Source organism: Idiotropiscis lumnitzeri, chromosome 17, assembly GCF_059441095.1.
Source record: "Idiotropiscis lumnitzeri isolate Australia: NSW breed Sydney's pygmy pipehorse chromosome 17, RoL_Ilum_1.0, whole genome shotgun sequence".
Taxonomy (NCBI): Eukaryota; Metazoa; Chordata; class Actinopteri; order Syngnathiformes; family Syngnathidae; genus Idiotropiscis; species Idiotropiscis lumnitzeri.
In genome coordinates this window covers 10,820,485-10,846,701 of record NC_142407.1, presented here as the reverse complement: position 1 = coordinate 10,846,701, position 26,217 = coordinate 10,820,485, and the positions used below count along the sequence as shown (strand labels likewise).

The 26,217-nt window shown below is 43.2% G+C and overlaps 3 protein-coding genes across 19 annotated transcripts; 2 read left to right on the top strand and 1 right to left on the bottom strand.

Moving 5' to 3' along the window:
- Nucleotides 1-553: 553 nt before the first annotated feature.
- Nucleotides 554-20,821, bottom strand: gabrr3a (gamma-aminobutyric acid type A receptor subunit rho3a). Of its 11 annotated transcripts, none has more exons than XM_088280349.1 (14): nt 20,519-20,821; nt 20,045-20,166; nt 11,096-11,592; nt 9,838-9,996; nt 7,960-8,126; nt 7,313-7,392; nt 5,884-5,996; nt 3,943-4,010; nt 3,611-3,834; nt 2,758-2,840; nt 2,165-2,302; nt 1,896-2,048; nt 1,259-1,452; nt 554-1,098 (listed from the first exon to the last, which is right to left on the bottom strand). In XM_088280349.1, exons 7-14 carry the CDS (start codon nt 5,978-5,980, stop codon nt 796-798), a joined length of 1,260 nt encoding a protein of 419 aa, XP_088136475.1. In that variant the 5' UTR covers nt 5,981-5,996; nt 7,313-7,392; nt 7,960-8,126; nt 9,838-9,996; nt 11,096-11,592; nt 20,045-20,166; nt 20,519-20,821; the 3' UTR covers nt 554-795. The 11 variants fall into 11 exon arrangements, with proteins under 11 accessions (XP_088136475.1, XP_088136474.1, XP_088136472.1 ...); XM_088280348.1 differs by having other exon boundaries at nt 11,104-11,592; XM_088280346.1 differs by having other exon boundaries at nt 9,838-11,265; nt 11,331-11,592.
- Nucleotides 9,801-13,307, top strand: hhla2a.2 (HERV-H LTR-associating 2a, tandem duplicate 2). The gene is made up of 6 exons (XM_088280252.1): nt 9,801-9,807; nt 9,860-10,168; nt 11,147-11,422; nt 11,480-11,803; nt 11,879-11,986; nt 12,961-13,307. Exons 1-6 carry the CDS (start codon nt 9,801-9,803, stop codon nt 13,305-13,307), a joined length of 1,371 nt encoding a protein of 456 aa, XP_088136378.1.
- On the top strand, nt 14,858-25,908 carry phldb2a (pleckstrin homology-like domain, family B, member 2a). Of its 7 annotated transcripts, XM_088280342.1 has the most exons (18): nt 14,858-15,033; nt 16,077-16,188; nt 16,943-17,233; nt 17,318-17,886; nt 17,959-18,279; nt 20,065-20,199; nt 20,544-20,681; nt 21,028-21,171; nt 21,756-21,866; nt 21,944-22,033; nt 22,511-22,648; nt 22,904-23,003; nt 23,144-23,345; nt 23,437-23,527; nt 23,630-23,776; nt 23,850-24,069; nt 24,183-24,268; nt 24,339-25,908. In XM_088280342.1, the coding sequence occupies exons 2-18, from the start codon at nt 16,134-16,136 to the stop codon at nt 24,477-24,479; spliced, it is 2,979 nt and encodes a 992-aa protein (XP_088136468.1). In that variant the 5' UTR covers nt 14,858-15,033; nt 16,077-16,133; the 3' UTR covers nt 24,480-25,908. The 7 variants fall into 7 exon arrangements, with proteins under 7 accessions (XP_088136468.1, XP_088136469.1, XP_088136466.1 ...); XM_088280343.1 differs by having other exon boundaries at nt 16,943-17,886; nt 17,959-18,180; XM_088280340.1 differs by having other exon boundaries at nt 16,943-17,886; nt 23,147-23,345.
- The last annotated feature ends 309 nt before the right edge of the window (nt 25,909-26,217 follow it).

Here is a 26,217-nt window from a genome sequence, read left to right as displayed (position 1 = left end):
CCAGCACCTATCTCATTTGCAATGAACTTTTTGAGATGTTGAATTGTTTTATACAACCAAAAAATGTGTATTATTAAAAAAATAAATACGTCGGCAATTAATAGGAAAAATTAAACAATAATTTTAACTAACCAAATGTTGGTGAAAAATTAGAAGCTAATGCAACAAATAATACAGAACTGTTTGACTGCCATCTAGTGGACGAGTAAAGTAACAACAATGCAAGTAATGTACCTACTGAGAGTCCTCTCTTTACGACTAAGTTCCAGATTTGTACGGACGCCAAAACGCGACGTGGTAGTTTTAATCACGGTATTTTTATTTTATTATTATTTTAATGATAAAAAAAAGTATATAATGCAGTGACAGCACAACCTTTTACAAATAAAAGTAAATGTGTGCAATCACTACTAGTGCTAATTTCACCAATGTTTTTTTTACACATGTATTTGAGCATAACTACTTTTGCCACCTCTGAAACTACTCGTCACCCCTAATCTCGTGTATTGTAAACCGAGGCCCCTATTTGTAAACATCAAAAGACACAATAACACCACAGCATACATTTATTTTATTTTTACAGTTATTTTACAATAAATATGTATTTTACTCTTTAGCAATAAAGCAATAGAAATTATAAGCCGAAAACTGAAGCAATCGTTTGATTCAAAAGCTTCGTAAAACAAGTGAAGACAATTTTGCAAATGAAAAAAATATCAGTTAAAGTCCTACAACTGTGTTATTATTGCAATGTGTGATGACAATCTAAAAATAAATTGCTGCAAGGAGAGTGTGTTATGCATACAAACTCCAGTAAATGACATTGAAGAGCAGGTAGGCCAGAGGGAATAAAACTCTGGAGTAGGAGTCAATCATGTAGCTGTTGCTCATTATGAAACTGAGGTTGTGTTTTAAAGGGTTCCTGCGGCGTAGCCTGGTGCCTTCTGCGGTTGCTGACACGGTGGAGTTTCGTGACTGTGTGTTCCTCTCCGTATTTGGCGTGCTGGAAACCTCGGGGAAAGAGGTCAGGTCAATGTCGTTGTCATGGAAACAGCCATCGAAAGCCATGGCCTGCGTGGCGTTATAGGATGCTGGGATCTGCATGGACACGGGGAACAGAGGCGGGGTTAAGTTTCAAGATCATGTAGTCAATCCAGATGGTGCAAAAAAAAAAAAAAAAGATTTTTGAGTGGGTCAAGTAAGTCGCACGGGATTTATGGAAATAATATAATCGTGAAAAAAATGGCGCGTCGGCGACCTGTGCCCTCTTGAGCTTTTTCATCTCTTCCACTGTGGTGAAATAGTTGACGGCCGCATACTCGATGACAGACAGAAAGACAAAGAGGAAGCTGGCCCACAAGTAGATGTCCACCGCTTTCACATAAGACACCTGAGGCATTGAGGAGGACACGCCGGTGATGATGGTGGACATGGTCAACACGGTGGTGATGCCTGCGTGCAGAGAGCACAACACAACACTTCATTTCAAATCGTAAAAGTTGAAATCCTTTTTTTTTGGGGGGGGGGGGGGTGTTTTCTCAATTTTGGGGGGCTTCATCTATTTTATTTGCCTTACTCAAATTACCGTACGCATTGCATTCTACACGGAACACTGGTTATTTTACAGTACACAAAAGAGTTTTTGAGACTGCGCATCGATTCCGCAAGAAGGTGGCGAAATATAATAAGATAAATATATTTTTTTAAATATTATTTTATTTAAAAAAAAATAAAAAAAAGAATATTATTTTATATTATTGAATATTTTTTTATTTTAATTTATTTTCACTCACTTGAGTGAGGAGTCCTATTTTTTTTGTCTGTAAATCAAATTATTGAGAAGAATCTCTTCAAAGAATTAAAATGACTGAATATATGATGAAAGTGTGAAGTACCCAAGGAGACACGGGCGGGCACGGCCCTCCTGTCTATCCAAAAAGACACCCAGGAAAGCATCACCATCAGCATGGTGGGAAAATACGTCTGCAGCATGAAGAAGAAGATGTGCCTCCTGAGAATGAAATTAATGTAGAGACGATTGTACCAACCTGCAACCAAAAATAAAAATAAAAAAAGTGGAAGGACATGAGAACTCGTGAAAATCGGTGTCATTTTTTTTTTTTCTTCTTAATTTTTTTAGTTTATAAATTTCAACTTTACATACCAGTACTGCTGTAGAAGGCGAGCCCAAAGGAAGGCTGGAAGTCTTCAACAAAAAACTGAGAGAGCACAATCTCATCAGTCCTTAATGAATCGTTGCCATTTTTCCAGTAGAGCATGAGGTCGTTCTCATTGTAAGCATCTTCAAGACAGGGAGAGAAGAACGAAAAAGGGCCATGATTGACGTAACACATTTTGGATTCGGATGTTCGGAGAGAAGAGGAAAAAAATGCTGCATGAAAATGGAAACTCTTGTCTCGCCGCTAGGATTTGGATACATGTTTTATTTATGCGTTGACCCTCGACAAAGATTAGCAAGATTAAAAAAAAAAAAAAAAAGGTTCTGTATTGTATAGATGGAGGGAAATCCCCGCTCCTTCTGCACTTAGCTCGAGTTTGATCAACAACAAAGAATGGAAGGGAAACATAATCCTCTGTAAACCCGTCATTAATGAAAACTCTATAATGGACAGTGGTTGACCTGATTTAACAGCAGACAGAACTATTCTGTGCGGGAATAATAACAAACGATGCAATGTGCACATGAGAAAAATAAAGAAATAAATCATTTAAAACTTTGCAGTGTTTGATACTAACAGCTTTCCAGCTCCAGAGAGCAGTTCTGTGTGTCCAGAGGGAAGCTGCTGAAGTCCATCGAGCAAAGTGCTGTCACCGTAATCCTAAAACACAGCTCGCAGTTAAAAAAAAAAAAAAAAAAAAAAATAGACACATGCACAAACAATAATATGCAAATTCTTATTATTAAAATGCTATGACAACAGTCTGGCGTCAAGAGAATTTTAATTTGGAGATAAACTGCAAGGAAAGTCTGAGCATTTTTGACTCTTTTTTTTTTTTTTTTTTTCCCCCCTACGGATTACGAGGTCTTCTCCCATGGCAGCAGCTGTCCAGTATAGAACTCGTGATCACAAACATATCATTGTTCACAGTTATTTGGAACTGGAACTCCGAGAATAACCTCGGATAATGAGCCACTTGCTGCTTCACCAATGTCGAAAGACAAAGACAATTCTGTCTGATGACATGCGGCGGTTTTTGCTTCTTGTCGACTGGCTAGTGAGGCCACAAAAAAAATATCGAAGAGTCTTACGGGGCGGCAAAAAAAAAAAAAAAAGGATTTTAAGACAACCCTCAGTGCTTTGAAATGGAAAGTCTTTCGTATACAACGGGGGGGGGTCGTCAATCCTGTTCCTTCCTCCCTGCTTCAACACACCTGATTCAAACGATCACGATCGCCATCGAGCTTCAATCAATGCTCACCTCCTTGCTATGACATTAAGAGTCAATTTCATACACTCAATAAATAAGCAAAACAAGACATTTAGCACAAATTGCAGCCAACATCCACCAGCAAATTTGTGGAGGATTATAACAAAGACGATGAAATGAAATGAAATTAACAGTCACTGGCAATGTAGAGGTTTTTCACCGGACGCTGTAGAGGATGTTGCCATCAGGAAAAACCCTCAGCATGATATTCTCCATGGTTGTGTCATGGATGAAAGAGCGCTTGGAGTGGACGAAGAACACGTCAGGCACCCAGATCTTCTTGACGAGACGCGAGTCGAAGGTTCGACTCTTGTTGCTGCTGGAGGGGAAGGCCAGTCGGTCGTCCTGCCAGTAGTGCCTCAAGTACAGAGTCATGGTGAAGTCCTGAGCGTTACAAAGCACAAACCCCCCAAAGGGAAAAAAAAATAAATAAAATGAAGTATGACGTCAATTTAAGCACATAGGAACAGTTCCCCAAATTTCCACACGTACCATGTTCACTTCACTGATGCTGTCAACGCTCTCGACCTGGACGTCAATACCGACAGGGATGGCTGAACCTGGCACAAAAGGTCAAATGTCAACGTACATCGGCGTCCAGCAGCAGGATAACACGTTGTCATGATGATGTCATCCTCCGTGTTTTGGCCATCTGTACATCCACCACAGATTACGTACTTATATGCCGCGATCGGCTCGGAAGAGAAGGTGTAATCCACACTATAGAGACATCGAGGCAACATGTTATATAATCGGCGCTCAGAAGCTCCGAGGTTATATCAGCGCGTGTCACACAGTAAAGACGGTCTTGACTGATAGATGACGATCAAATACGCTGTGTTGCGCATTTTTAAAAAATATATATTTTGTAAAAAGGACACAGTCTGCTTGATCCACCACGTGCTCATTAAATGCTGACAAACAAAAATGTCCACCCGGTCGTTGCACTTACATACAGTATTCCAGGTGTGGGCAAACTACGGTCCGGGGGCCACCTGCGGCCCGTTAAACGTTTTAATCCGGCCCGCTGAACTTGAAAAAAATGAAATGATTAAACCTTGTTAATGTTTTATTTTCTAAATGCTGTGGTTTTTCAACCCATTGTGGCCCGCCAATCAAAAAGTTTGCTCACCCCGGCAGTATTCCGTTGTTTGTTAAATCTTTTAAAAATATTTTCATATCGGGTGATATTTCATGATGGCGGCGTGGACACGTTTTGCTTGACAACATTCAAGTAGAATTCTAATATGACGAAAACTTGGAAATCAGTGTCTTGTACGATTACATAAATGCAGCACAGTCCTTACCTCATTGTTTGGAGGCGCACTCATGAAAATGTATGAGGTGAAGTATACACATCCTGTCCCATCACTACCATTACCTAATGACGATAAGCACTCAAAAGCATCACGCCTTGATTACAATCGCATAGTGAAGGAGGGATTATGTCAGGTGGACTGAAGGCTTGGTTTCCCTCCAGAATCTTACCTGGTCCATGTAATAAAATCTAATAGCTATTTCAATTTCACGGTGTGAGGAGATAACAAATAATGAAAAGCTTTTCCAGAAGAACTTTACGACCTTATGGTTAGTCTACTTACATTTGATGGCTTCGATTATGATTTTTAAAATGTACCTTCAGCAACCACAAGATTACGACCACCTGCACAATAAAACGACATTTTGTACAAGAGGATATTCCGTCTTTAGGACAGTGCCTCTCTATTTTCTGTTATGCCCCCCTCCTAGCAAGAAGAAAGACATTTGCCCCCCCACCCCCACCCAAATTCAAAAAAATAATATCCTCGTTTAAGCTGTAAACATTTTTGACAGACTAATTCCACCATTTGCTGCGGAAAAGAAAATTAAACTAAATCACTACTGCCAACTACTGGAGAGGATGTGTAATTACACTTTATTGTAGTACGGCGGGAAAAAAAGCATGTTCCACAGGGTCACACGTGCCCCCCTCAGCATCGCACCGCAACTGACCCTGTCAATCAAAAGTGAACATTCCCTTTGCAGAATATTTGCTGTACCGAAACTCTTATCGGAGATCATTAAATTGTGCAAGTGCTGGTTGATGTATTTTTTTTTTATAGCATGTGCCATTCGAAGTGGCGAGGGAAAATATCAGCTAAAAAGCCAGGACAAACCAACCATGCGCAAAAGCAAATGCATTACGCACATGTGACAGTTGTTATTTGCGCAACCGCTTTCAATCACCTCGCCACATCGGGCTTCCCGATGAGGTGCGCAGTTGAGATGATTTGATCTGTACAACTGTCTGCCGCCGTCGTCTCACGCTGACTATTTAGGTCATCAAAGGCTTTTTGGGGATGCGTAATAGCAAGGACAACACAGTAACCTACATCGGTCTTTAGCGGGTAGACATGGAAAGAGTGACAGACACAAAGAGTATGCGGGTCTTACCTCCGAAGCCCGGCCGCATGGCAAAGTCATGGTCCTCGATTCGAAGCAGCTGTTCTGATTTAATTAGCAAAGACTTAGTGCTGTCGAGCTTTTTCATCTTGAGGTCCACTCGTCTAAGATACAAAGAAGACAAAACGGCGGCTGAGGCCAACAGAAAATCTCTTTTGGTCTTTATCTTTCATTGAACTGACATCTGGTGGAGCGTTCATTGAACACAAAGTTGAGCCGTGTGATTAAAAGAGAGAGCATGTGATCCAGATAATGACAGTTCAGAGTTTGCTGGAAGTTCTTCAAAGATGTTTGCAACCAGCTCATCTTGAGTTTGTTGTTGGAGAGAGTGAAAAAAATAAGTGCGTATGTTGGCAACAAAACACAAAGATGTTAAACTAGAACTCTCACCTCACATCAACCGAACCTTTTGTTTTTCCTGGTATCACGTTGCGTCTGACTTAACTTGATCCACCGGGGTCAACCATGTAAGGGGTCAGGATTAAATACAAATTCACAGTAGTACACGACCGGAATGTTTCCTACTAGGTGTCGGCATTTCGCCCAGCTCGGATATTTTATCTAATGATTTTCAGTACTCAAGTGAACATATTCCAAATACAATGCAGATAAACTAGTATAAATCAATTTAGTTGGGAAACAACCTGATTGGTAGTTCTGGCACTTTTAGATAGGTATTTTTGTAAATAGTCAGAGAGAAGAATTTACCTAAAAGAATCAAAATTCATTAGGGGTCATTTTTAAGATGCAATTTTTTTTTCAGAATCATTGCATGTTCCAGAGTAACATATTTTATTTACTATTATGTCAAAGAAAAAAAATTGAGATATAAAAAAAAAAAATTGAGGTACGACAATTAATCGATAACTAATCGTTTAATTTAAAATCGGCCAAGAATTTCAGCCTTTCACTCGTAAATGTCATCCGATTTTTGTAGTCGTCCGTGAAAGCAGACTGATTATCTTTGTGTTTAATCAAATTAAGATATTTGCAAACATCTGATTTTACTTTGGAAATCTAAAATCAACATTTTTCCCCGTTTCTGACTTTACAGCTCAGACCAGAAAGTGAATTATATTCGTTTGTGCAATATCATTTTCAAATAATATCCTGTTTTTAAAATTAAAAGTAATGGAATGAAAAAGTCATTAATTAATCTAAAAATGAATAACGGACAGGTTCAATAATGATCAAAATAATCGATAGTTGCAGCCCGAAAGAAATTCAAGAGCCCATTTTTTTCCCCTGCCCTGCGATTGGCTGGCGACCAATCCAAGGCGTACCTCGATACTCACCCAAAATCAGTTGGGATAGACGCCAGCCCACCTGCAACTTTTGCAACCCTTGCAACAAGTTTCGACAAAGCCATATAACAACAACAGACGCAGCCAATCTCTGATTGAGTCGCACTTTGGCTCACCCGCCATGTTTTTGCTTGTTGACGTCTCCGAGGTCCAGCTCCTTGTGTCTCCTCTTGCTGGGGAAGTGGCTGCTGTTGAGCTGCGTGACAGGCCACAAGCAGGCAAAGCACATGAGTCGTAAGGCCAGGAGGACCACTCTCATGGTGAAACCGATGCTGGGAACACGAGAGGATCCCCCGAGCGTCCTCCCCCGCCCACCGATGGAAGCCTCAGTCCCCGTCCCCTAGTGGCACGTCCATATCTCGGCAGCACTCATTCCGCTGTGTCTCGCACATGCCCAGTCATCGGCGCGCTGTCCCGCTCTCTCACCGGTGGCGAATGTGGCGTACATGAGTCCGGAGAGTCCGCTGATTGAGTTTGGTGGTTAAATGTGCCATCCGTCCTCTTGCATCGCTTGACAAAACATGCTTGCCGCTGACCCCCAAACAGTCTCCACCCTCTTTTTCTAAAACCAGATATCAATTTATTCCAATAATGACAAAGGAATACCATTAATTCCTCCCTAATCTTCTTATCTGTGGTTGGTGAAATCTTTCAGTAACCTATAAACTGGAGGCAGCCGAGGGCGGGGAGGGAGCGAGGATAATACAACCAAGCGGTTTCATCATCATTCTGAGGAGATAAAAATAAAAAGCCTGTAGCCTACTTTTGCCGACAACGGGATATGCCCTCCCGTTGCGCTCTGTCAGGGTGCTTGGATATGAATGATCCCACGCAGAGGGGACAGATGTCAGCATATGTTTGGTCCACCTCTGTAAACATTGCACTTGCATGGCTCGACCAGATGACGGGAGGGATATGAGCTGCTTTCACCTTGGGGCAAGATAAAAACAAAACAAAAAAATGATATACCGTTTACAGTGACTTGTGACATGCGCCAAATAATGTTAACGGAATTTTGGGCAAAATGTTCAAGCTTGGTTTCACTGAACCATAACGAAACACGCGTTTGAAGGTTGAACTTTGTGGCCATAATTCCAAAAGTTACCCCCATCTCCCATCTATAAATTTGAATGTGATGGAATTTTGGTCACAAATACACTCCAGTTATAAGAGGGTGTGTGCACTTTTGCAATTAGACTATTTTAGTGATTTTCTTTTTAATTCAGTTGTTTTCCATTTTCCAGGTCACATTAATGGTGGAAAAAGTTTTGAAATGATTTCTTGTGATGTCATTTTTTTTTTATCACAAAAAAAAAAACAGGGGACAGGGTGCGCGCACTTTTGCAATTAGACTATTTTAGTGATTTTCTTTTTAATTCAGTTGTTTTCCAGGTTGCAGGTCACATGAATGGTGGAAAAAGTTTTGAAATGATTTCTTGTGATGCCATTTTTTTTATCACAAACAACAGGGGTGTGTAGACTTTTCATATTACCTGTGGATATTAAGTTCTAACTGCATTTTGAAGCGGGATTGTTGTTTCAAATTTATGTAAACGTTGTTGTTGTGATGCTTTGTTATGTTGGTCGTTGACGTCGTTGGATTCATTTGTTTGGTTTGAAATAAACTTGAGTTTACTCCCAGACTGGCTTGATTAGCTCTCGTAAGGGTTGTTGTAACACGATGCAGGAGTGTCCACTAAATGGGAACACATTTGCAAGGCGGAGGTGTTGCGTGATGGAGCATTCACATGGAGCTTGTTAAACATTCACCTGCCTAGTTAATTAGTCAGTGTTTCATTAGCGTTTCAGAGGATGTAAAGTAGAGTCGCGTCGATGCAACTCAGTGCACACCAGCAATTGTTCTCACGCAACTATGCCGACACGGGGATCCATTTTGCTGCTGCTTATTTTCTTGGGAGGAATATTTATGACATTGTCCAAAGGTAATATTTTGTCTTATACAACATTAAAACAATATTGTAACTGCTTGTTATAATGAGCAAAATACATTCAGATAGATTTGCACTAATGAGTTCAAGTGATTGATGATGTCTAATTTTTAAAAGACCTTAATCTTAAGAATGTTTATAAATTTTGTATAAAAAAAAAAAAACTGTGTGCAGGCTGCAATTAACTGCAAATTGGGTCCAAATAAGTTTCTCATCAATTTTTTGGGCATGTCAACTGTTCTTTTTTCGCCCCCATAAAATATTACAGGCTCAGATAACATTATTTTCCTTTAAAAAAAAAAAATGCCTTCCGTCTTGCGGTGTGCTGTAAAACTGAGACCATTAAAAAAAGAAAGTCTGTTAAAAGTATCTCAACCCTATTAAAAACAAACTCAGGCGTTTAATGAGGAAAGGCAACCCGTCGTCCAACTAAAACGTTTCAGCATATGCAGGAAAAAAAAATGTACCTCACGTTTTTTTTTTTTCACCACATAACATTTCACTTTCCTGCATTTTTTGCAATTAACACGTTTTAAGTATAAGTGCAGTATGAACAATTTAAAAAAAATAAATTAATTACAAATATATATATATAAATATATAAAATATAAGGAATGAAAATTGAAGAATATATCGAGTTGATCGATACTCGACCATGAACAGTAATTCCAATTGTGATTCCGCAACCTCACCACGCTCACGTTGCGCTTCCAGAAACCAACGTCTCCTGCATCATCCATGACGACTGCCTCCTGCCCTGCAGCTTTGCGCCGCCCGGCACTGTGGTGATCCACTGGTACAAGCAGCAAATACCCGTGCACAGCTTCTACTACAACAAGGACCAGTTTGGCCTGCAAAACAAGCATTTCAGCGGGAGGACTTGTCTATTCAACGCTCACATCCCGAATGGGAATGCATCGCTCCTCCTCAGGAGGGTCAAAGTTCAGGACAGGGGCAGGTACAAGTGTTACACCAGCACACGGAAGGGGAACCAGGAACTCTTCGTAAATCTGGACGTGAAGGGTCAGTAAAGATTTATATTTATCCATTGCAACTATGCAATAACGTTCGATAAGAGTTGAGCACCTTAATGAGCCCAAGCACAATCGAAATCAATCAGTGTGAAATCTGGGCCTGTTGAGTTGACACAAAATCAATATTCACTTTCATGAACCCTGAACTGGTTGCCAGCCACAGGGCACACAGAGACGAACACACTCATACCTAGGGGCAATTTAGAGTGTCCAAACGACCTGTCATGCATGTTTTTGGAATGTGGGAGGAAACCGGAGTACCCCGAGAAAACCCACGAAGGCAGAGGGAGAACATGCAAACTCCACACAAGAAGGCCGGAGCTCGAATCGAACCCTGGACCTCTGCATTGTGAGGAGATCATGCGAACCAGTCGTCCACCATGCTGCCCCGCATACACAACATTGATGAAAAACGATTGTGAGTCATAGTAAATAATTGTCAGACTACTAAAGTGAAGACATCCATGATGGCCTTACACTAATGTGACCAAGTCCAATGGATGGGAATTACTTCCCTACAGAGTAGAAATTTCAAGTCTCAAAAATCCACAATAGATATGCTCAACCAGGTCCTGCAATAACTCTTTTGCGAAATCTCATGAAACCACTTTAAAAAAAATAAAGGATGACCTTCTATTGTCTTAACTGAGGTACCTTTGCAGTGTAGTGTAAATAGCTGCATCTGCTGGATATTTTTTGTACTACAGCAGGGGATACTCTGGGATGAAATTTAAATGGAAATGGATTTTGAAAAACTATTTTATAGTTCCTCCAAAAAAAAGTGCTTGATGGAGTTTAAGTCAGGATGACTTTTACGGACCTTCTATTGGTACTTAAAGAGAAAAAGCATTCTTCAAACTATCTCAGTCCAAAATGTTGTTAAATCACAAACGTCATTAAGCTCTCCATTGTGCACCTTATCACCTGATTGCTGCTCATCCTGTTTTCATTGCGTCTTCTCCCAAAGCGCCGATCCACTCAGTCGTCATGGAGATGAGAGATGAGCTGGTCACATGCTCCTCCAACAATATCTACCCCATCCCCCGGGTGACGTGGGCTACAGACCCCGCCTCCGCGGAAAAAACGCTAGAAAATGTCACCACAAAGACCACGGAGCACAAGGGACTTTTCAACGTGCAAAGTACGCTTACCATTGAGGGCAACGTCTCCGATTACACCTTCTTCTGTTCATTTGCATCAGCAGACAAAACCCAAGTGTGGACGGCCTCTCGCAAGAATCAAGGTGGGTCGCAGGATGATGCCGTCAACGGACAGCAATGTAACTTGAAATGCCTTCCAGTGATGACGCAGGAAGAGGGGCGCACTCTGAGCATCCCGTGCGTTGTGCCGCGCAGTCTTCAAAACTTCTCCCTCATCTGGAGCTTCGCCTCCGCCGGCGAGCCCGCGGTGATCCTGCGGTACGACAGCAGACACGGCCACGCCTTCAACTTGTGGGAGGGCCGAGCCCAACTGGACCGGGAGCAGCTCCTGTTGGGAAACGGATCCCTGCTGCTCGGCGAGCCCGCCAGCGCCGAGCACTCCGGGACGTACACGTGCACCGTCGCGGGGCTGCAGAGTCGACTCATTGTTGTGACCAAAGTCAATATTACGGTTGCGGCAATAAGTGAGTATTACACTGTACGGCTTTGAATGAACACAAAAAGAAAAGCAAATATTACAACAAAAAGTTGCTCGGCAGGTTGGAATGAGCTGAGTGTGGCGAGGTCAAGATGGAGCACGGCGGCTTCCGCAGCTTTCGTCTTGTTCACCATCATTTTAGCTATTCCGCGCTGTCTGAGGCATAGAGGTACGTGCGTATAATATGTCTCTGTATGTAATTCTCAAGAAATTGTCGAGTTAATCATCACAATATTGTAAATATCGGGACACTTGGCAATTCCAGCTGAAGGAAAATTGCTTATTTATCCAGAAGAAAACATGAGTCACTCATTTAGCCTCACAATCTATTCCTCACAGACATTTGATGTGGTTTAAGTCAAACACCCAACAAGTGTCGAATTCGATTCTTCTGGGGGGGTTGGAGGAACACTCTGGAATAAGAAAACTTACCGAAAGTGTTCCCACAAAATTGGAAACATAAAATTGTTCCAAAATGTCTTGCCAACATCAAGTAAAGTGTCTCACGCAACTCCTGACTGATATATTTCAGGCTATTTAGGTCATTTTGTGCTAAAATTTTAATTAATGTATTTTATCTGCCCAATACAGAGGTAAGAACGTTGCTATGGTAACAAGCGTTATTATACCGTCCTCACAAGGTTCACAGCTGATCTGGAACCTTTGGGCGAAAATCAGGGTACACTCTGGACGAGTCTGCCAATCACAAGATAAACAGAAACAAAGAACCACGAGTGAGGAAAGCCGCATTTTGGGGAGACTAACGGAAACCCCTCCACAGGAAGGCCGGAGCCGTTATTTGAACCCCAAACCTCAGAATTGGCTAAACCACTTTGCACCTAGTGATCGGAAAAATGAAGCTTCAAATTTGCTTCATGAACCAGTTGTTGTATTTTTGCGTCCTGTAGATGGCACTGTTGGTTTAAATAAAGGGTTTAAAAAAATGGCAACCCAATGTTGAAGCGAGAGTGCCATCTACTGGAGTCCAAAAATACTACAACTGGTTTATGAAGCAGATTTGAAGCTTCATTTGCACAAAAATATAAATGCTATAAATCATCATACCGAAATAGTCCAAACTAAAAATACAGACTGTGGTCAGTACGTGTCTTTATCTTTACACGCTCATATTTCTCCCAACAGGAATACGGTCAACATCACGCAGACACAACAACGGTGGAGGACTCGTTGACTCGTTTGGGCTGCAAAAAGATGCAAACATCACAGCTTTACAAACACTCAAGCAGCATGGTGTTGACGGCAACATATTAGCGGTACAACTCGGAGGCCTGAATGGATTTCCAGGCAGAAACGCAGCACAGGAGCACAGGGCGGAGGTCTCAGCTGGCGATAAGCCAGAAGACCACCAAGAAAAAACAGACAACGGGAAAAACGATCATCTGCAGTCCTGTCATCCAAACTTGGTTAAGTTTGTCAACACTGAGCCGGACCACTTGAAAGCAGAGATAACTGCATCAAACCCGATGTGAGCTTTGAAACAGCTCCTGGCAGAGAAGAACACTGCCATGTTGGAGCGAGCCCCCCTCAAGATGATCCGCAACCACGAGGATCCTTCCCGTCGCACATGAAGGCGTGACAGAGACGCGTGAGAATGAGTGTTACGCTCCAAATCTTGTGCTTTGAATAAATATCTTTTGTGACACCAGTCTGGAGTTTTACAAACACACCTTGAGCAATTTGTTTTTTTAAACAAATGCACCGAAATACGGCAAATGTATTCGTGTCAAATGCGTGTGGATATTTTGAATGCTGTTAAACAGGACTTTTCCTTTCTCCACTAGACTTTTTTTTTTTTTTTTTTTTTTAGTGGGGGTCTGTCCAGAATTTTAAATGACTACGCATATGGTTAGACTTAAATCTTTCCCCAAGACTGCCTAGAGGTGTAAAGTTTCTGTGATTGGTGGAGAACACATCTGTGAATGCAGGCAGAAGAATGGCAGTTTTAAATGTTTTGTTTCCTTGGAATTAGTTAAAAAAAAAATAGATGGGAACAATGCATCAATGCGTCTTTGTAGGGGGAGGAGTTGTTTTTGATTTCAGATGGGCTCTAGTATGAATTCACACAAAGGCAAGACGATGAGTCAGGAATTTAAAATGAGCCAAAAGGGCTCAACCACATAAAAAAGTTTTATAACATCATTTAAATGTGTTTTCTGGAAATAAAATGTGAAGCAGCGTCTCATGCGAATGGCATCAAGTTGCACTGATGGGGTCGAAAGACCCTTCCGTGGTCTTGGAGGGGCTTCAAACTTGCAGACTTCTGGACACTGAAAATGATCATTTGAAAAATCGGCATCTCCATAACTAGCCTCCCGGAATGCGTCGTTAGCAACACAAACTCATGTGTGTGTACGTGAAATCACGACATAGATCCAAGGTCTGCGTCTGGAAGCAATCATCTTGTCCCGGCTCTCCAAAGCCCCCCTCCCCATGATGTCATCCAAGCTGTAGTTCCGGGAGAATTGGGGGATTTTTTTTTCCTTATGTAAGGGTTTTTCAAACTGGCTCTTTTTCCCTTTATAGGTTATAAGGTTTATATATGTGAGCAATAATCCTTATGAATTATTTTTTTTTCTCAAAGATAAAATCAGACTTGTTTATTTTCTCCATGTTGCAGCGCACAAGCAAGTGAAGTAGTTTGTTTACTCTCCATCTGTGTAGTTGGACGTCACAGAGGGGGGAGTGAAGTTTTTGTTTCTTCACGAGGCAGCCAAGGGCAGGCCTTGCCTTCACATAGCGTGGAAAAATAACAGACCAACATATTTTCATATCAACATGCCCACTCTAGTTACGTCTTGAGACTGGTGAGAGTCGTTTCTTAAGTTCAATATTTGACAAAGCGAACGACAGCACAGTCTTGCCAAAAGTTGCACTGGTGAGTTATTGACTCCGACTGGTTGCGAAAGTTCTGAGATGAAGCGTTCCCGCGTGCAACCCATTCATTTCAGCAATTGCGGTCCGCTCACTTCTCTCTCCTGCAGTACCTTGAACCACCTGAGGGGGCGGCAGTGGTGCCAGAAGCTGCAAAGTAACACCGAGGCTGCAACTCCCCTCCTCTCCGCCTCCCCTCTCTGGGGAGGTGGGAAGGGTCTCCTGTCTGATCCTTTGTCACGGCAAGACTTTGGAGTCTTACGCCGCTGCTGCCTCCGTGCAGGGACAAGAGGATTTCACGAGACGGCAACTATGTCAACTCAGGTGAGGGGAGGCGCTTTTCTTGTCAAAAGGTCAGCTTGGAGAAAGATGCTCAAAGAGATGCATGTTGGGATGATATTAAATATCTTTTCTCGGGAAAGAACATTGCTGGTTTTTAAAATCGAAACAGCTTATTTGTTACTTTTTGAAATTGTGCCGCACATGTTCTACAGCTTTTAAGTTTAATTGCTCTCACATGTTCATCTGAATTGGCTTCACACTGCTGGGAAGTAACGGTGGATTTAAAAACGTGGGAACGGCATGTGCATCTTATGCATGCAAAAAAAAAAAACATCATTCGTATCACATTTTTACATACGCTAACATCAGTGAGTTATTATTTTTGCACCTCACTTCATACTTCACATGTAGAGTTTCAGTCTGTGAGTCAACGAAAAAGTTAATCACAAGGAAAGTCTGCATTTTTAACCCGCTTTTCAAACATTGCTTAGGATAGAAAGTCAAATTTATCCTCACTTTTGAGTCACTTTGCTTAATTTGTGGATTTAATCCTTGCGCTCTGAATCTTCACGACGGAGCCGACGTTTAAAGAAAAACTTTCCTTCCGTATGTTGTTTACATTTGCTCGTGTGTTAACTTTGTGCATTAGCCTGCCAGCCTGTAGTCGGGGTGATGCCGTAAAATCTCTCACTGCTGACATGAGGCCCACCTCTTTTTTTCAGAGGAGGGGGTCTTAAGAATGAACTCATGCTGATTGATTGTGCGAGTGTGTAAAAGGATACCCTACTTCCTGTAGGCCCGCTCTCCAGACAGCAGGACCACAAAGTCTCACATCAACCATCTCTCCTCTTACTATGCGTGTGTGCTCGTGGATTCAGGAAACTGTCAAGTCTGACTTGAGAAATGGATCACTAAGTCCATATATCATTCAAACAATCAGATCTTTCTTCTCTTTAAATTTGCATGAAATGGAAGGAAAAATCAAAGGGAAGAAAAGTGATATCCTCCAAATTTGCACATGCACCAACGCTTCTTCTCCAATCCTACCTCAAAAGTCTGCGTTTTGACTTTTTCCCGTCTGGCAGCAAAGCACAGCTGAATCCTGACTCGGACTCAAGCAAAGGACGGCGGAGGTCAGCCAGATGAGCCGGATGCTTCCTCAAAGGGCGGCTGTGAGCACGCTGGCTTACGGCTCAGGTAGATTTCAATTTACAGGTCAACTTGCAAATAAGCAGCACGGTTTAATTCAGCGTTCCATCGCTTCGAAGAGTAAACCTTGAGCTGGCTTCGGATTTTCCAGCACCCAATGTGTTGTGAGGATGGAAATTGGAGATACGAATCGATTAAATCAATTCATCAGGATTTGGTATGCTCACCTACAACAGTGGTCCCCAACCACTGGTCCACGGCCCGGTGCTGGTCCGTGGGCCACTTTGGACCGGGCCGCACAAATGAAAGAAAACCTTTGCGGTACTTCGGGTTTATTTATTATTAGAGGTTTCAAAATATTTTATTTTGAAAAGATTCTCTTCATTACCCATGTCAAGATGCTAATTGTCTTGGTTGGATTACGCTAATATTACAACCACAAGCTAGAAAAATAATTAAATAACAGACCGCGGCGAGCGCTCCCAAACACCTTGCCCAAACAACGCAGGTGTCCCAATACTTTTGCCCCCACAGTGCACTTAGTTCTGTGTTGGTAGGTGTTCTCACAGATAAACCCGTGACGCATTCTGGCTTCTTCCATTTTTAGAAGACACTTGGCAACCCACCCAGCCGGTGTTTGTGTTGGGCTTGGAAGTGTATGAGCGCACATTCTTTGCTGGTTTTTCCCCTCTTACTCAGCACGTCAGCTTATTAAATCGGCTTCACTTTATGACATGACCCCCCCCCCCCCAAAAAAAAAGTGTCAGGATTACATGCTCTGTTAATTTGCTCCCATCTACAGACTGTGTGAAGATGGAGCCGAGTGGCAGCGGCCCGGTGGGAGGGACCTTACTCAGGGGCTCCCGCTCGAAGGCAGAGCTGCAGGAATTGATGGAGACGCTGCAGCGAAGGAAGAGTGCCCTGGAGGCCAGTTTGAGGGCAGCTGAGTGCAGCCGCAAGTATTTCAACATGCCTTCCCCCGGCGGACCTCAGTCCAAACGGTCCAGTCTCGGTAACCCCGAACATCAGCAGTCTTCCTCGAGAAACTTCTCTTACATGACTAGCAGCAGCATGCCCCCGTCCCCTCGCCAGGGTGAGCGCCAGTTTAACCCGAACGGTTTGCTCCGTCACCCAACCGCTCGCCACCAATCGCAAGACAACCTCTTCCACCCAACAGATGGAAGTGCGCTCGTCTCCTCTTATGGAGAACCTGTACCTCGCTCTCCAAGGGTCAAGAGCGGCACAGCTAGCGTGCCGTCGAGCCCTCGATTGGGCCGGAGACTCTACTCACATGGTAAAGCCGTAAGTGACTCCAGGCAGAGGAAATACTCCACGGGTTCGCTCAACAGTCTGGGCATGCACAGCCGCTCCCTACCCCGCCTCCACAATCCGGCAGACCCTCCTATTTTATCTCTGCCGCCTCATCTCCACCGAGCAGGGCGCTCAGCGGTGGCTCGGCGCAGTCTCTCCTCCCTCGAACAACCGCCAGATGTGACGGTACCGGCCAGCATGCCCAACACACCCCGGAGGGCCAGCCTGGCCTCGCTGAGCTCTCTCGGCGTTGAGGTGGATGGCCCCAACTTGGACGGGAGTTTTGGAGAGCGGAGGTCGTCCTTTGGGAAAGGGGGGCTGAGTCCAGGACAACGGGTGGGCAGCATCACGTCATTGAATGGCAAAGAGGAGTTGCGAGACTACCACCAGCACCAGAGAGACGAGAGACTCAGAGAGCAGAAAGTGCACAAATTGGTGAGTTTGTTATTAATATTGCGTGACGAGGATCATTTACAAAATACAAACGAGTGAAATGCTCGTCCGCAGGAAAGCCAGCGGCTGGAGACCATCATGAGCCTGTGTACCGAGTTTGCTCAGGTGGAGCCCGCAGGTTCGTCCGTTTCGGACTTGCAGAAGATCAATAAGGAGTTGGAGAAGCTGCAGGTGTCAGACGACGAGTCCGTTTTCTCCGACTCGCCCGGCAGCGCGGCGCCGGACGGCGGCTTCGGCACCAGAGGACGAGATGTGCTCCTCGGTGACGAGCAGCAGGTCAGCAGTCGTCAGCAAAACGGTTACAGAGAGGTTCACTCGCCGGCTTTGAGCCTTAGCAGCAGTGTCCCCTCACCGGCCAGCAACCACAGAGCTAAGGTCATTTCATTTCCTATCTTATGACCGTTTGCTTCATTACTAGCTTTATTATTTTACGTCATTGCCTCGCTAACATTATTGAGCAAAATGGGAGGCAATGATGTCACGGCATCGCTCCGTCACTTACATTTGGGTTTAATAAACGAAAATGTCATTACAAAGAGGAAAGAGTCAGGGAAAAAAAAAGAGCAACAGTTCAAGATGCTCTCTGATCGTAATCAAATTGTCGCCTGATGAATCATAATCGAATCGTGAGCTGCCCGGCGAAAGATTCCCACTTTTATGTTTGGAAACGAGTTGGCGAGAGCGGTTTGTTTAAAGCTTTGGGATTGTGTTACTCTGGTTGGCCGACAAGTCTAAAAAGTGATTAAAAGCAATGTCGCTTCGAAATTCTTCCGAAATCTGTGTCTCGGTCTTCTCCATGTTTAACACTTGTCAAAAGAAGAGCACGTTCTAATAAAGATAAGCAACGGGACGCGACCCCTTACAGTACGTGGAATGCCGAGAATTTGTTGATCTTTCTTAGTTTGCCTTTTGTGCGATCAGCGCCAACGATTCCCATTCCCATGTTTCTCGTTTTTCCACATGGCCCCGTGCAGATCACCTTTTCAGGCACAACCGATCCGGCTGGAGAGCTTTTAATGGACATTTTACAGTAAATATTTAGTTCCAACTGGATTGGTGTTGATGTAAAAGTGGAAACATGTGCCGTGCCAATCTCTTGCATATGCTCCCTTCGTCGCAAGCGAAACTTTCGGCAGTCTTATTTCAGATGGAAAGCTCCTTCCTCAGTTGTTGTTTCAGGCGCTTCGTTTTGATCGAGACGTCACACGTCACGTGACACCATCTTAGCTTTGATACCGCAATTATCATAGTCGTCTTCGTTGTCGTTCTCGCCGCGCTTTACGTGAACGTAGCAAATTGTGCAATTTCAGCTGCCAGGTCGGCTTCTCCTCCACAGGCTCAGCGGTGCCGTTATCGAACGCTTTTTCCACGCTAAAACAGTTACAAGCCGACGTTGTGTCTGGTTTTAATGAAGAAGACCTAGTTGTGCTTGAGCTCGCAGCCATTCAACTCCAAAAGAAAGGGAGGGTGCTGTGGGGGCAGGAAATGACTCTATCCCACTGAGAATTATTATGAGTGCGTGTTTGAATGGAAGAATTCTCGTGTATACACATGGCTGAGCCATTTTTCCAGATGTTTGAAACTTTGCATCGAAAAAAAAAAATGAGACTATTAATTACACGTAAGGAAAACTTTTAATTATGGACAGGAATAATAGATCCAAGGCAAGGCAATTTTTTTTTTTCTGTACTCTTCTAGATCATAAAAAATACTGATCTATGAAACGTGTCTAGGAGTTGCTTGTCACATCAGTTTGCTGCACTTAGCTAGAAGAATGATCAATAATAAATAAACGAGTGATTCTTAAGAGGATATTCTGAGCTACTTTGGCAAGACTGGCAACCAAAAAAAAAATGCTCCGATTTCCCAAGCCAAAAAGAATCCTGTTGCTGTTGTCATTCATCCAACAGTTACCAAGTTAAAACATCTGCTGCTGCGAGTCTCCAAAAATTCTGGAATATACTTCTTGTCTGTGTGTTTAATATCACACTTAATGAAAGGAGCTAGTTCAATGTTCGAATGTTGCAAAAACACTCCCTGGCCATAAAACGTTACGATGGAGATATTTATGTTAAGCTCGGATCATAAATGTCCGTATAAGATGTATGTCGTGTGTGTGTGCGACAGAGAGAAAACCGACCTCCCTTTTGTGGCATCCAGGTGTTGGAGAGCGTGCAGCTGAAGCAGGAAGTAACACATATTGAAGAGGAGAGGATCCAGGTGGTGAACAACATCGAGGAGCTGGAGCAGAAGATTAAAGACCTGGACAACCAGATGGAGGAGTCAGTGAGAGAGGTGGACATCACCGTGCAACACGGTGTTGAAAATATAATTACTCCTTTTGGCATAACAACACAGCTGATGAGCAAAGACAATATCTAATATTGCATAACTGCTCTGTACACTCTCTGGACAAAACGAGGTGGATTGCAGACGTTCCAAGAAAATGTCAATCACCCAGATAATCCTCGTGTTTGACTGGAAATAAATAATGAATACCTCTCTGACGGTGTTTATCAAAAATTATTATCTTATTAAAGTCCGATTTTTATGCATGTTAAAAGTTCAAGGTGTTTTGATTTTGTAGCTCATTACCAGTTTGTTTAATTCTTACCGTTTTTATAAATCGTTTCCTGCAGATGGAGGTGGAGTGCGCTTTGCTAGAAGGGGAGCAAGAATCAGAGATGGCTCAGCTCCAAAAAGAAAAGGATCTTTTGGATCAGCTAAAGGAAAACGTTCACTGTACTGAGAAGATTAGCCACACCGAGAAAGCACAGGTAAAAAAATAAATACATGAAAATATTGTGTTAAGATTTTTGTATCTGAGGGTCTGGCGCCTTAATTTGAGGCACTTTTGAGCTCGAGAAAAGTGCATAAAATAAGTACGCTTAAATATCTACACTTTACACGTCTTATTCACCGCGAGACAACGACGTACCTGAACGTAAAAAACAATGACCAATAAGAGAAGCGAGCAATGTCACGTGGATTATTGTGAGACGTTTGTGTTCACTTGGAATTTTAACTACTCAGCAACCTTCAGGCAGAAGAAAGCAAACCGATCCCGCTTATAGATTCGTTAAATTGTTGCGGTGATCAACATGCATGTCCTGTCTGTCGTAGGAAGCAGAGGAGCAAGCAAAAAGCTTGGAGGAATTGGAGTTTCAAAAATTGGAGAGAGAGATTCATCAGGATGAGGAGAAGGAAAATCTGAGTCAGTTACTGAGAGAAATTGCTGACTGTCAGCGTCTCGCTATCACGCGCAAGGTACATATGTACAGTAAAATATATAGAAATAAAATATTAATATGGTTTCACTTTGAATAATTACATATGCCTATACGCTATACTGTGTGTATGGCGCGTATGGACTGACACTAAACATGCCACCGCATCGACAATTTTGTATTCCAGTATGTGCGGATGATCAGAAGCTAATGCTTTTATTTAACGCCAGTCTGTGCAGTCAACAAAAGGCGATGCAGCTCTGCTTACCTTTTTGGTATCAGGGGTGTCAAGTGCAGGATGCCATGATACGTGCTTTGGCGTTATGCTAGTTCAAATGGTGGAGTTACTTGAAGGTGACTCTGGATCTTCCCCGGGCTTGCCGATCTTGTTATGGGCCGAGAAACTTGACGCCGGGGGTGTTTATTATGTAAATTAGACAGAATTAGACGAAATAGGTAATTCAGTACAGATTTATTTGGTAGTAAAATTTCACACTTGACGGGTAAGCAGGCACTCCAGACACAACTATTTCGTTTCCTAAAATGACGACTGCTTACACTGCCGCGTAAAACAGCGTGCCACCATTTTAAAGTGACACCCTGCTGTTTTCTTACTTCTCCCAGGAGAGACTTGCGACTCTAAAGAAACAATCCTCGCAGATTACTTTGCAGTCCCAGCAGGAAAGAGAAGACTTTCAGAGGGAAAAAAACAATCTGCTCATCATGCTGCAGAAGGTAAGGCGTTCAGCGAAAGCTGGCCGAGCTCGACGAATGGGTTGCCATCACTGAAGATGTCATCATGATGACCGCAGGAGAGAGACAAGCTGGCGTCTTTGGAAGGAAAGTATGCGGAGCTGTCTGAGAAGCAGAACTTGGCCAACAGCAACGGAGCCATCAAAGAGGTGAGTGTCAGTTACAATGATACACTTTGAGGATAAAAGCTACTGAGGCACACCTCCTTGCAATTTATGAATCAATCAAAGGTTGGGCAAAATTCTTGAATTTACACCGATTCCTAATTTAAGTCATTCTGGACATTGTTATTCGTCCAAATTTTTGGCACTTTTAAAAAAATATATAAATTGTCCATAGATGTGAACGAGACTGAATGGTTGTTGAGCTACTGTATACGTCGCCTGTGATTGATTGGTGACCAGTCCAGATTTTGGCACCTTCATCTGGAATATGCTAAATAGTCACACATGTCCATAAAAGTTTGAGTCAGCAGCCCCTTCGTGTTCATTCAGTTAAAAAATGTATCATGCACGAAAACTGTCTGTCTGCATGATAGCGGAAAGGAATTCAGGGGGAAAAAAAAAAGAAAAGACGTGTTTAGTGGCTACGTTGATGTTCCCGTCAATTCTGCATTTCTGCTGCAGCACATACACGCGACGAAAGAAAGAAGAAGAAGCGGCAAGGAAAACTCGCTCCATCCGAGCGACAACAGCACTCCGAAGAGGAGCCAGCAGCTCGTCACTCCCTATGGCCGATCTCTTGGACGCACCCTTCCGCCCAAGGTCATTCATTTTTAATCAATACAACGTTTCATATCTGATTGGAAAAGGAAATTGCCCCAAAATATTTAGTCCTTTAGATTCTATTTGTTATTCATAAAGCTACAAAGGAGGCGGGGCCTCGGGTTATTTCCATTTCTGCAATCCTCATGAATCCACTGCTAGACAGATGCTTGCACTTGTGTGAATGCTGCGGCGCCTTGCCCTGACCAGCATGCAATCTGCCCCCCCCCAACCGCCCCCGCCCTGATCTCACAGGTCCATCTGCCTCTGTCACAAAGCTCCAGCTGTGGCAGCATCATCCCGCAAGGGCTCAGCTTTGCCCCTCGAGACCTGAACGCTCGCCGGCAGCCAAGAAGTGAGTCATCGTCGCGCTGTCAAATCCAATAAACAACGCAACCATATGGCCCGATTGCCGAGATATTACAGTCATAATTTGCCACTTAACAACGGGCTAAATATCGACTCTGATTCTTTTGAATTATCTCGTCGTGTCAGCAGGCCACACACACATGAATGACGGCGGACATATCCGGCAAAGAAAAAGTGATTTTGGAAGCCGGATGCTCTGTGAGCCCAACGTTTTCCTGGACTCTTTGTCCTACCCGGAAAACTGCCAGGCCTCCGACACCGTCAGTGTGGACAGCTCGGACAGCATGGAGACCAGCTTCTCCGCGTGCTCTCCGGATAACATCTCCAGGTTGGACATCATGGGTTGTTTCTCGCGTGAGTTGTCTGCGATGATGTCGGCGAAACCGAATCAAACCATTGCGTCCTCACGTTCCCGTCAGCGCCAGTATGACCAACATGGCCAAACTCGAGGAGATGGAACGTTTACTCCGAGAGGCCCAAGTGGAAAAGCTCAGGCTGCTTGAGCACAGGGTAACTGAAATACAACCAAAACTTGCAGAATTAAAAAAATAATAAAAATGTGAGCATACCTTACGTTTGTGTCCGATGGTGATTCTGACAATTCCGATGCAGGAACGTGAAATGGAGATACGCCGGCAAGCTCTGGAGGAGGAGCGACGACGGAGAGAGGAACTGGAAAAACGCCTGGCGGAGGAGACCAATCGCAGGCAGAAACTTGTGGAGAGGGAGGTGAAGCTCAGGGAGAAACAAAGATCGCAGGTATTGCATCATGAACCCGATTGAAAAACTTTGCCCAAACTTTGCTTTCGAAATCACACGTCTTCGTCCACAGTCCCGACTTCTGACGCGTTACTTGCCCATGAGGAACGACGACTTCGACCTTCATTGCCATATTGAGGCGGCGGGACACAATCCGGACGCCTGCTTCCATCTGGCCATCACGGACAAAACGTGCAGAGGTTTCCTCGTCAAAATGGGAGGGAAAATAAAGACCTGGAAGAAGCGCTGGTTTGTTTTTGACCAGAATCGCAGGACGCTCACTTACTATGCAGGTGAGGAACTCGTCTTCCAATTTGAAAGGTGAGCCGTGATGTCACCTTTAAAGTATGCTGTGCACACTTTGAAGTGTACGATTGTTTTTGTTCCTCCCTCCCTGTCACCACAGACAAGCACGAGACCAAGATGAAAGGAGTCATTTACTTCCAGGCGATAGAGGAAGTGTACTATGACCATTTGAAGAATGCGCACAAAGTAAGTCGGTTTCATTCATTCACTTTTGTCACGCTCTCTCTTTTTAATTTGTTGCCATCTCCACCCCAAGAGTCCCAACCCCTCGCTGACCTTTAGCGTCAAGACTCATGACCGGGTCTACTACATGGTGGCCCCGTCTCCCGAGGCCATGCGTATCTGGATGGATGTTATTGTGACGGGCGCTGAGGGACACATGCACTTCATGGTGTAGCACATCCAAAGAGGTCTTTTTTTTTTTTTTTTGGTCACAAGATTTGCACGATTGATTCCACTCCAGCCTGTTTGAATGTGCAGTATGTGAAGCCATAAAGACAAATCATTCACAATCTTATAATCGAGTATAAAAATCGAAATAAGTTCGATACCAGTCTTGTAATTAAGCTATTTAGTTGTTTACGTACCATAACGACAGAACGAGACTGGGCAACGGTATAAAGTGCAGACTTCCGTTGGAATTGGAGCAGCTCTTCTTGCCTCGGTTTAGGGTTGCCCGTTTTGAGTTTTTCAGTTCAAAATAGATGATGTGAAAACCATGCGACATTGACCACAGTCGGAACAAAGATCTTGTTTGTGGAATGTGGATACATTTTCTTTATGAGGCGACTTAGAGGTAGCAAAAAAGTGGATCGCTGTAGCAAAGCTTTTTAAAAAAAAAAAAAAAAAGAAAAGAAAACATTTCCAAGCAGATCAGAATTTTCAAAAAGAAATAAATAACACACCCCATACTACAGGATAAGCGATCAGAAAAAGCTTTCAGTCATCCGACAATCTGCTGACTTGGTTTGGAAGAAAGGAAAAATGCTCAAATGAGGCCTGATTGGCAGTACGCGTGTACTATAACCAGTCAGAGCATACTTGGCACCCATGCAGTGGAAAAGAAGAATTATTTTTGCTTTCTGCCATGCCCCAACCAACCATCCACAACATCAAAGTCCTTTTTGCACAAGCCTGTCAACAAATTAATGCATAGAGTAGCCGTATGGCTGTTTTGTAGTCCGGACACTAAGTCCATATCTTTCCTTCAGGACTATATTTTGTTGTAATCGTTATAGCAATTTGCCAGATGTATTCAGCACTTATGACTGTTTTAGTCAATCAGAGCATCCTGGTGATCTGTGAATGAAAATACTCTCATTTGAATTTGCAAGAACGCACAATGCGTAGTATGTCTCCAGATATATTCCAACGGATTTGTGTTAATAATGTTTAGTGTTCTATTACCTCCTAGACGTCAGTATTTGTGACGCAGTTGCCAGTCAATCAGCGTAAGTCATTTTTGGGAGCAAAACCTGTAGGAGTGGCGCCCTCTAGCGGCAATAGAAGCTGATGACAATTTGTGATAAGGTCACGTGACGCTCAGCCTGCGAGCTCAACATTTCAGTATTTTTATCCCGCCAGCAGAGGTCCTCAGTGAGCGATGTATCGCGACAGCATGACGTTATGCTTTTGTCTGTCTGAAGCCAGTTTCAAATCTGAAATGTTCCCTTTTAAAATCAATACCAGTTGTATATCACATTCATATATTTTTGTATTTCGATATACATGTTTTACAGTGTATTATCAATATGAATGGTTTTGTTAGCCAACACGTTTTTTCCCTGAATAGGTTTTAAAAAAAAAGAATAAATTCTTTTGAAGAATTTTATATGTATGTTTCTTTTTCTGTAAGATTTTCACGAGAGGTGGCAAAAGTACACACACCCGGCACTTTAGTAGAAGTGATGCCCCAAATACTCATCAGCATGATCATCATCTCAGGCATAAAAGCAAAATTAAAGCGCGCATGAGTTACTTGCTGTGGGCTAATGATAATGATTAGCATAATTAAAACGTGATCCACACAAACAACCAGGTCAAATGCACAGCTGAGTGTGTGATTAATTGCTACGTTTCTATAATGCAAATTAGTAATGAGTGCAAGTTTTCTTTTTCGTGAGTAAGCAAGGCAC

Bases quoted from the DNA above. Each gene is read 5' to 3' on its own strand.
- phldb2a (XM_088280338.1), top strand. From the start codon at position 16,134: ATGAGCCGGATGCTTCCTCAAAGGGCGGCTGTGAGCACGCTGGCTTAC. The intron at 18,280-20,064 runs GTCATTTCATTT...TGTGGCATCCAG, and splicing joins CCAGCAACCACAGAGCTAAG to GTGTTGGAGAGCGTGCAGCT. The intron at 23,346-23,436 runs GTTGGACATCAT...CGTTCCCGTCAG, and splicing joins TCTCCGGATAACATCTCCAG to CGCCAGTATGACCAACATGG.
- hhla2a.2 (XM_088280252.1), top strand. The intron at 10,169-11,146 runs GTCAGTAAAGAT...CTTCTCCCAAAG, and splicing joins CGTAAATCTGGACGTGAAGG to CGCCGATCCACTCAGTCGTC. The intron at 11,423-11,479 runs GTGGGTCGCAGG...AATGCCTTCCAG, and splicing joins GGCCTCTCGCAAGAATCAAG to TGATGACGCAGGAAGAGGGG.
- gabrr3a (XM_088280345.1), bottom strand. From the start codon at position 7,455: ATGAGAGTGGTCCTCCTGGCCTTACGACTCATGTGCTTTGCCTGCTTG. The intron at 2,049-2,164 runs GTATGTAAAGTT...TTTTGGTTGCAG, and splicing joins CGCCTTCTACAGCAGTACTG to GTTGGTACAATCGTCTCTAC. The intron at 1,099-1,258 runs GTCGCCGACGCG...GTGTCCATGCAG, and splicing joins AAAAGCTCAAGAGGGCACAG to ATCCCAGCATCCTATAACGC.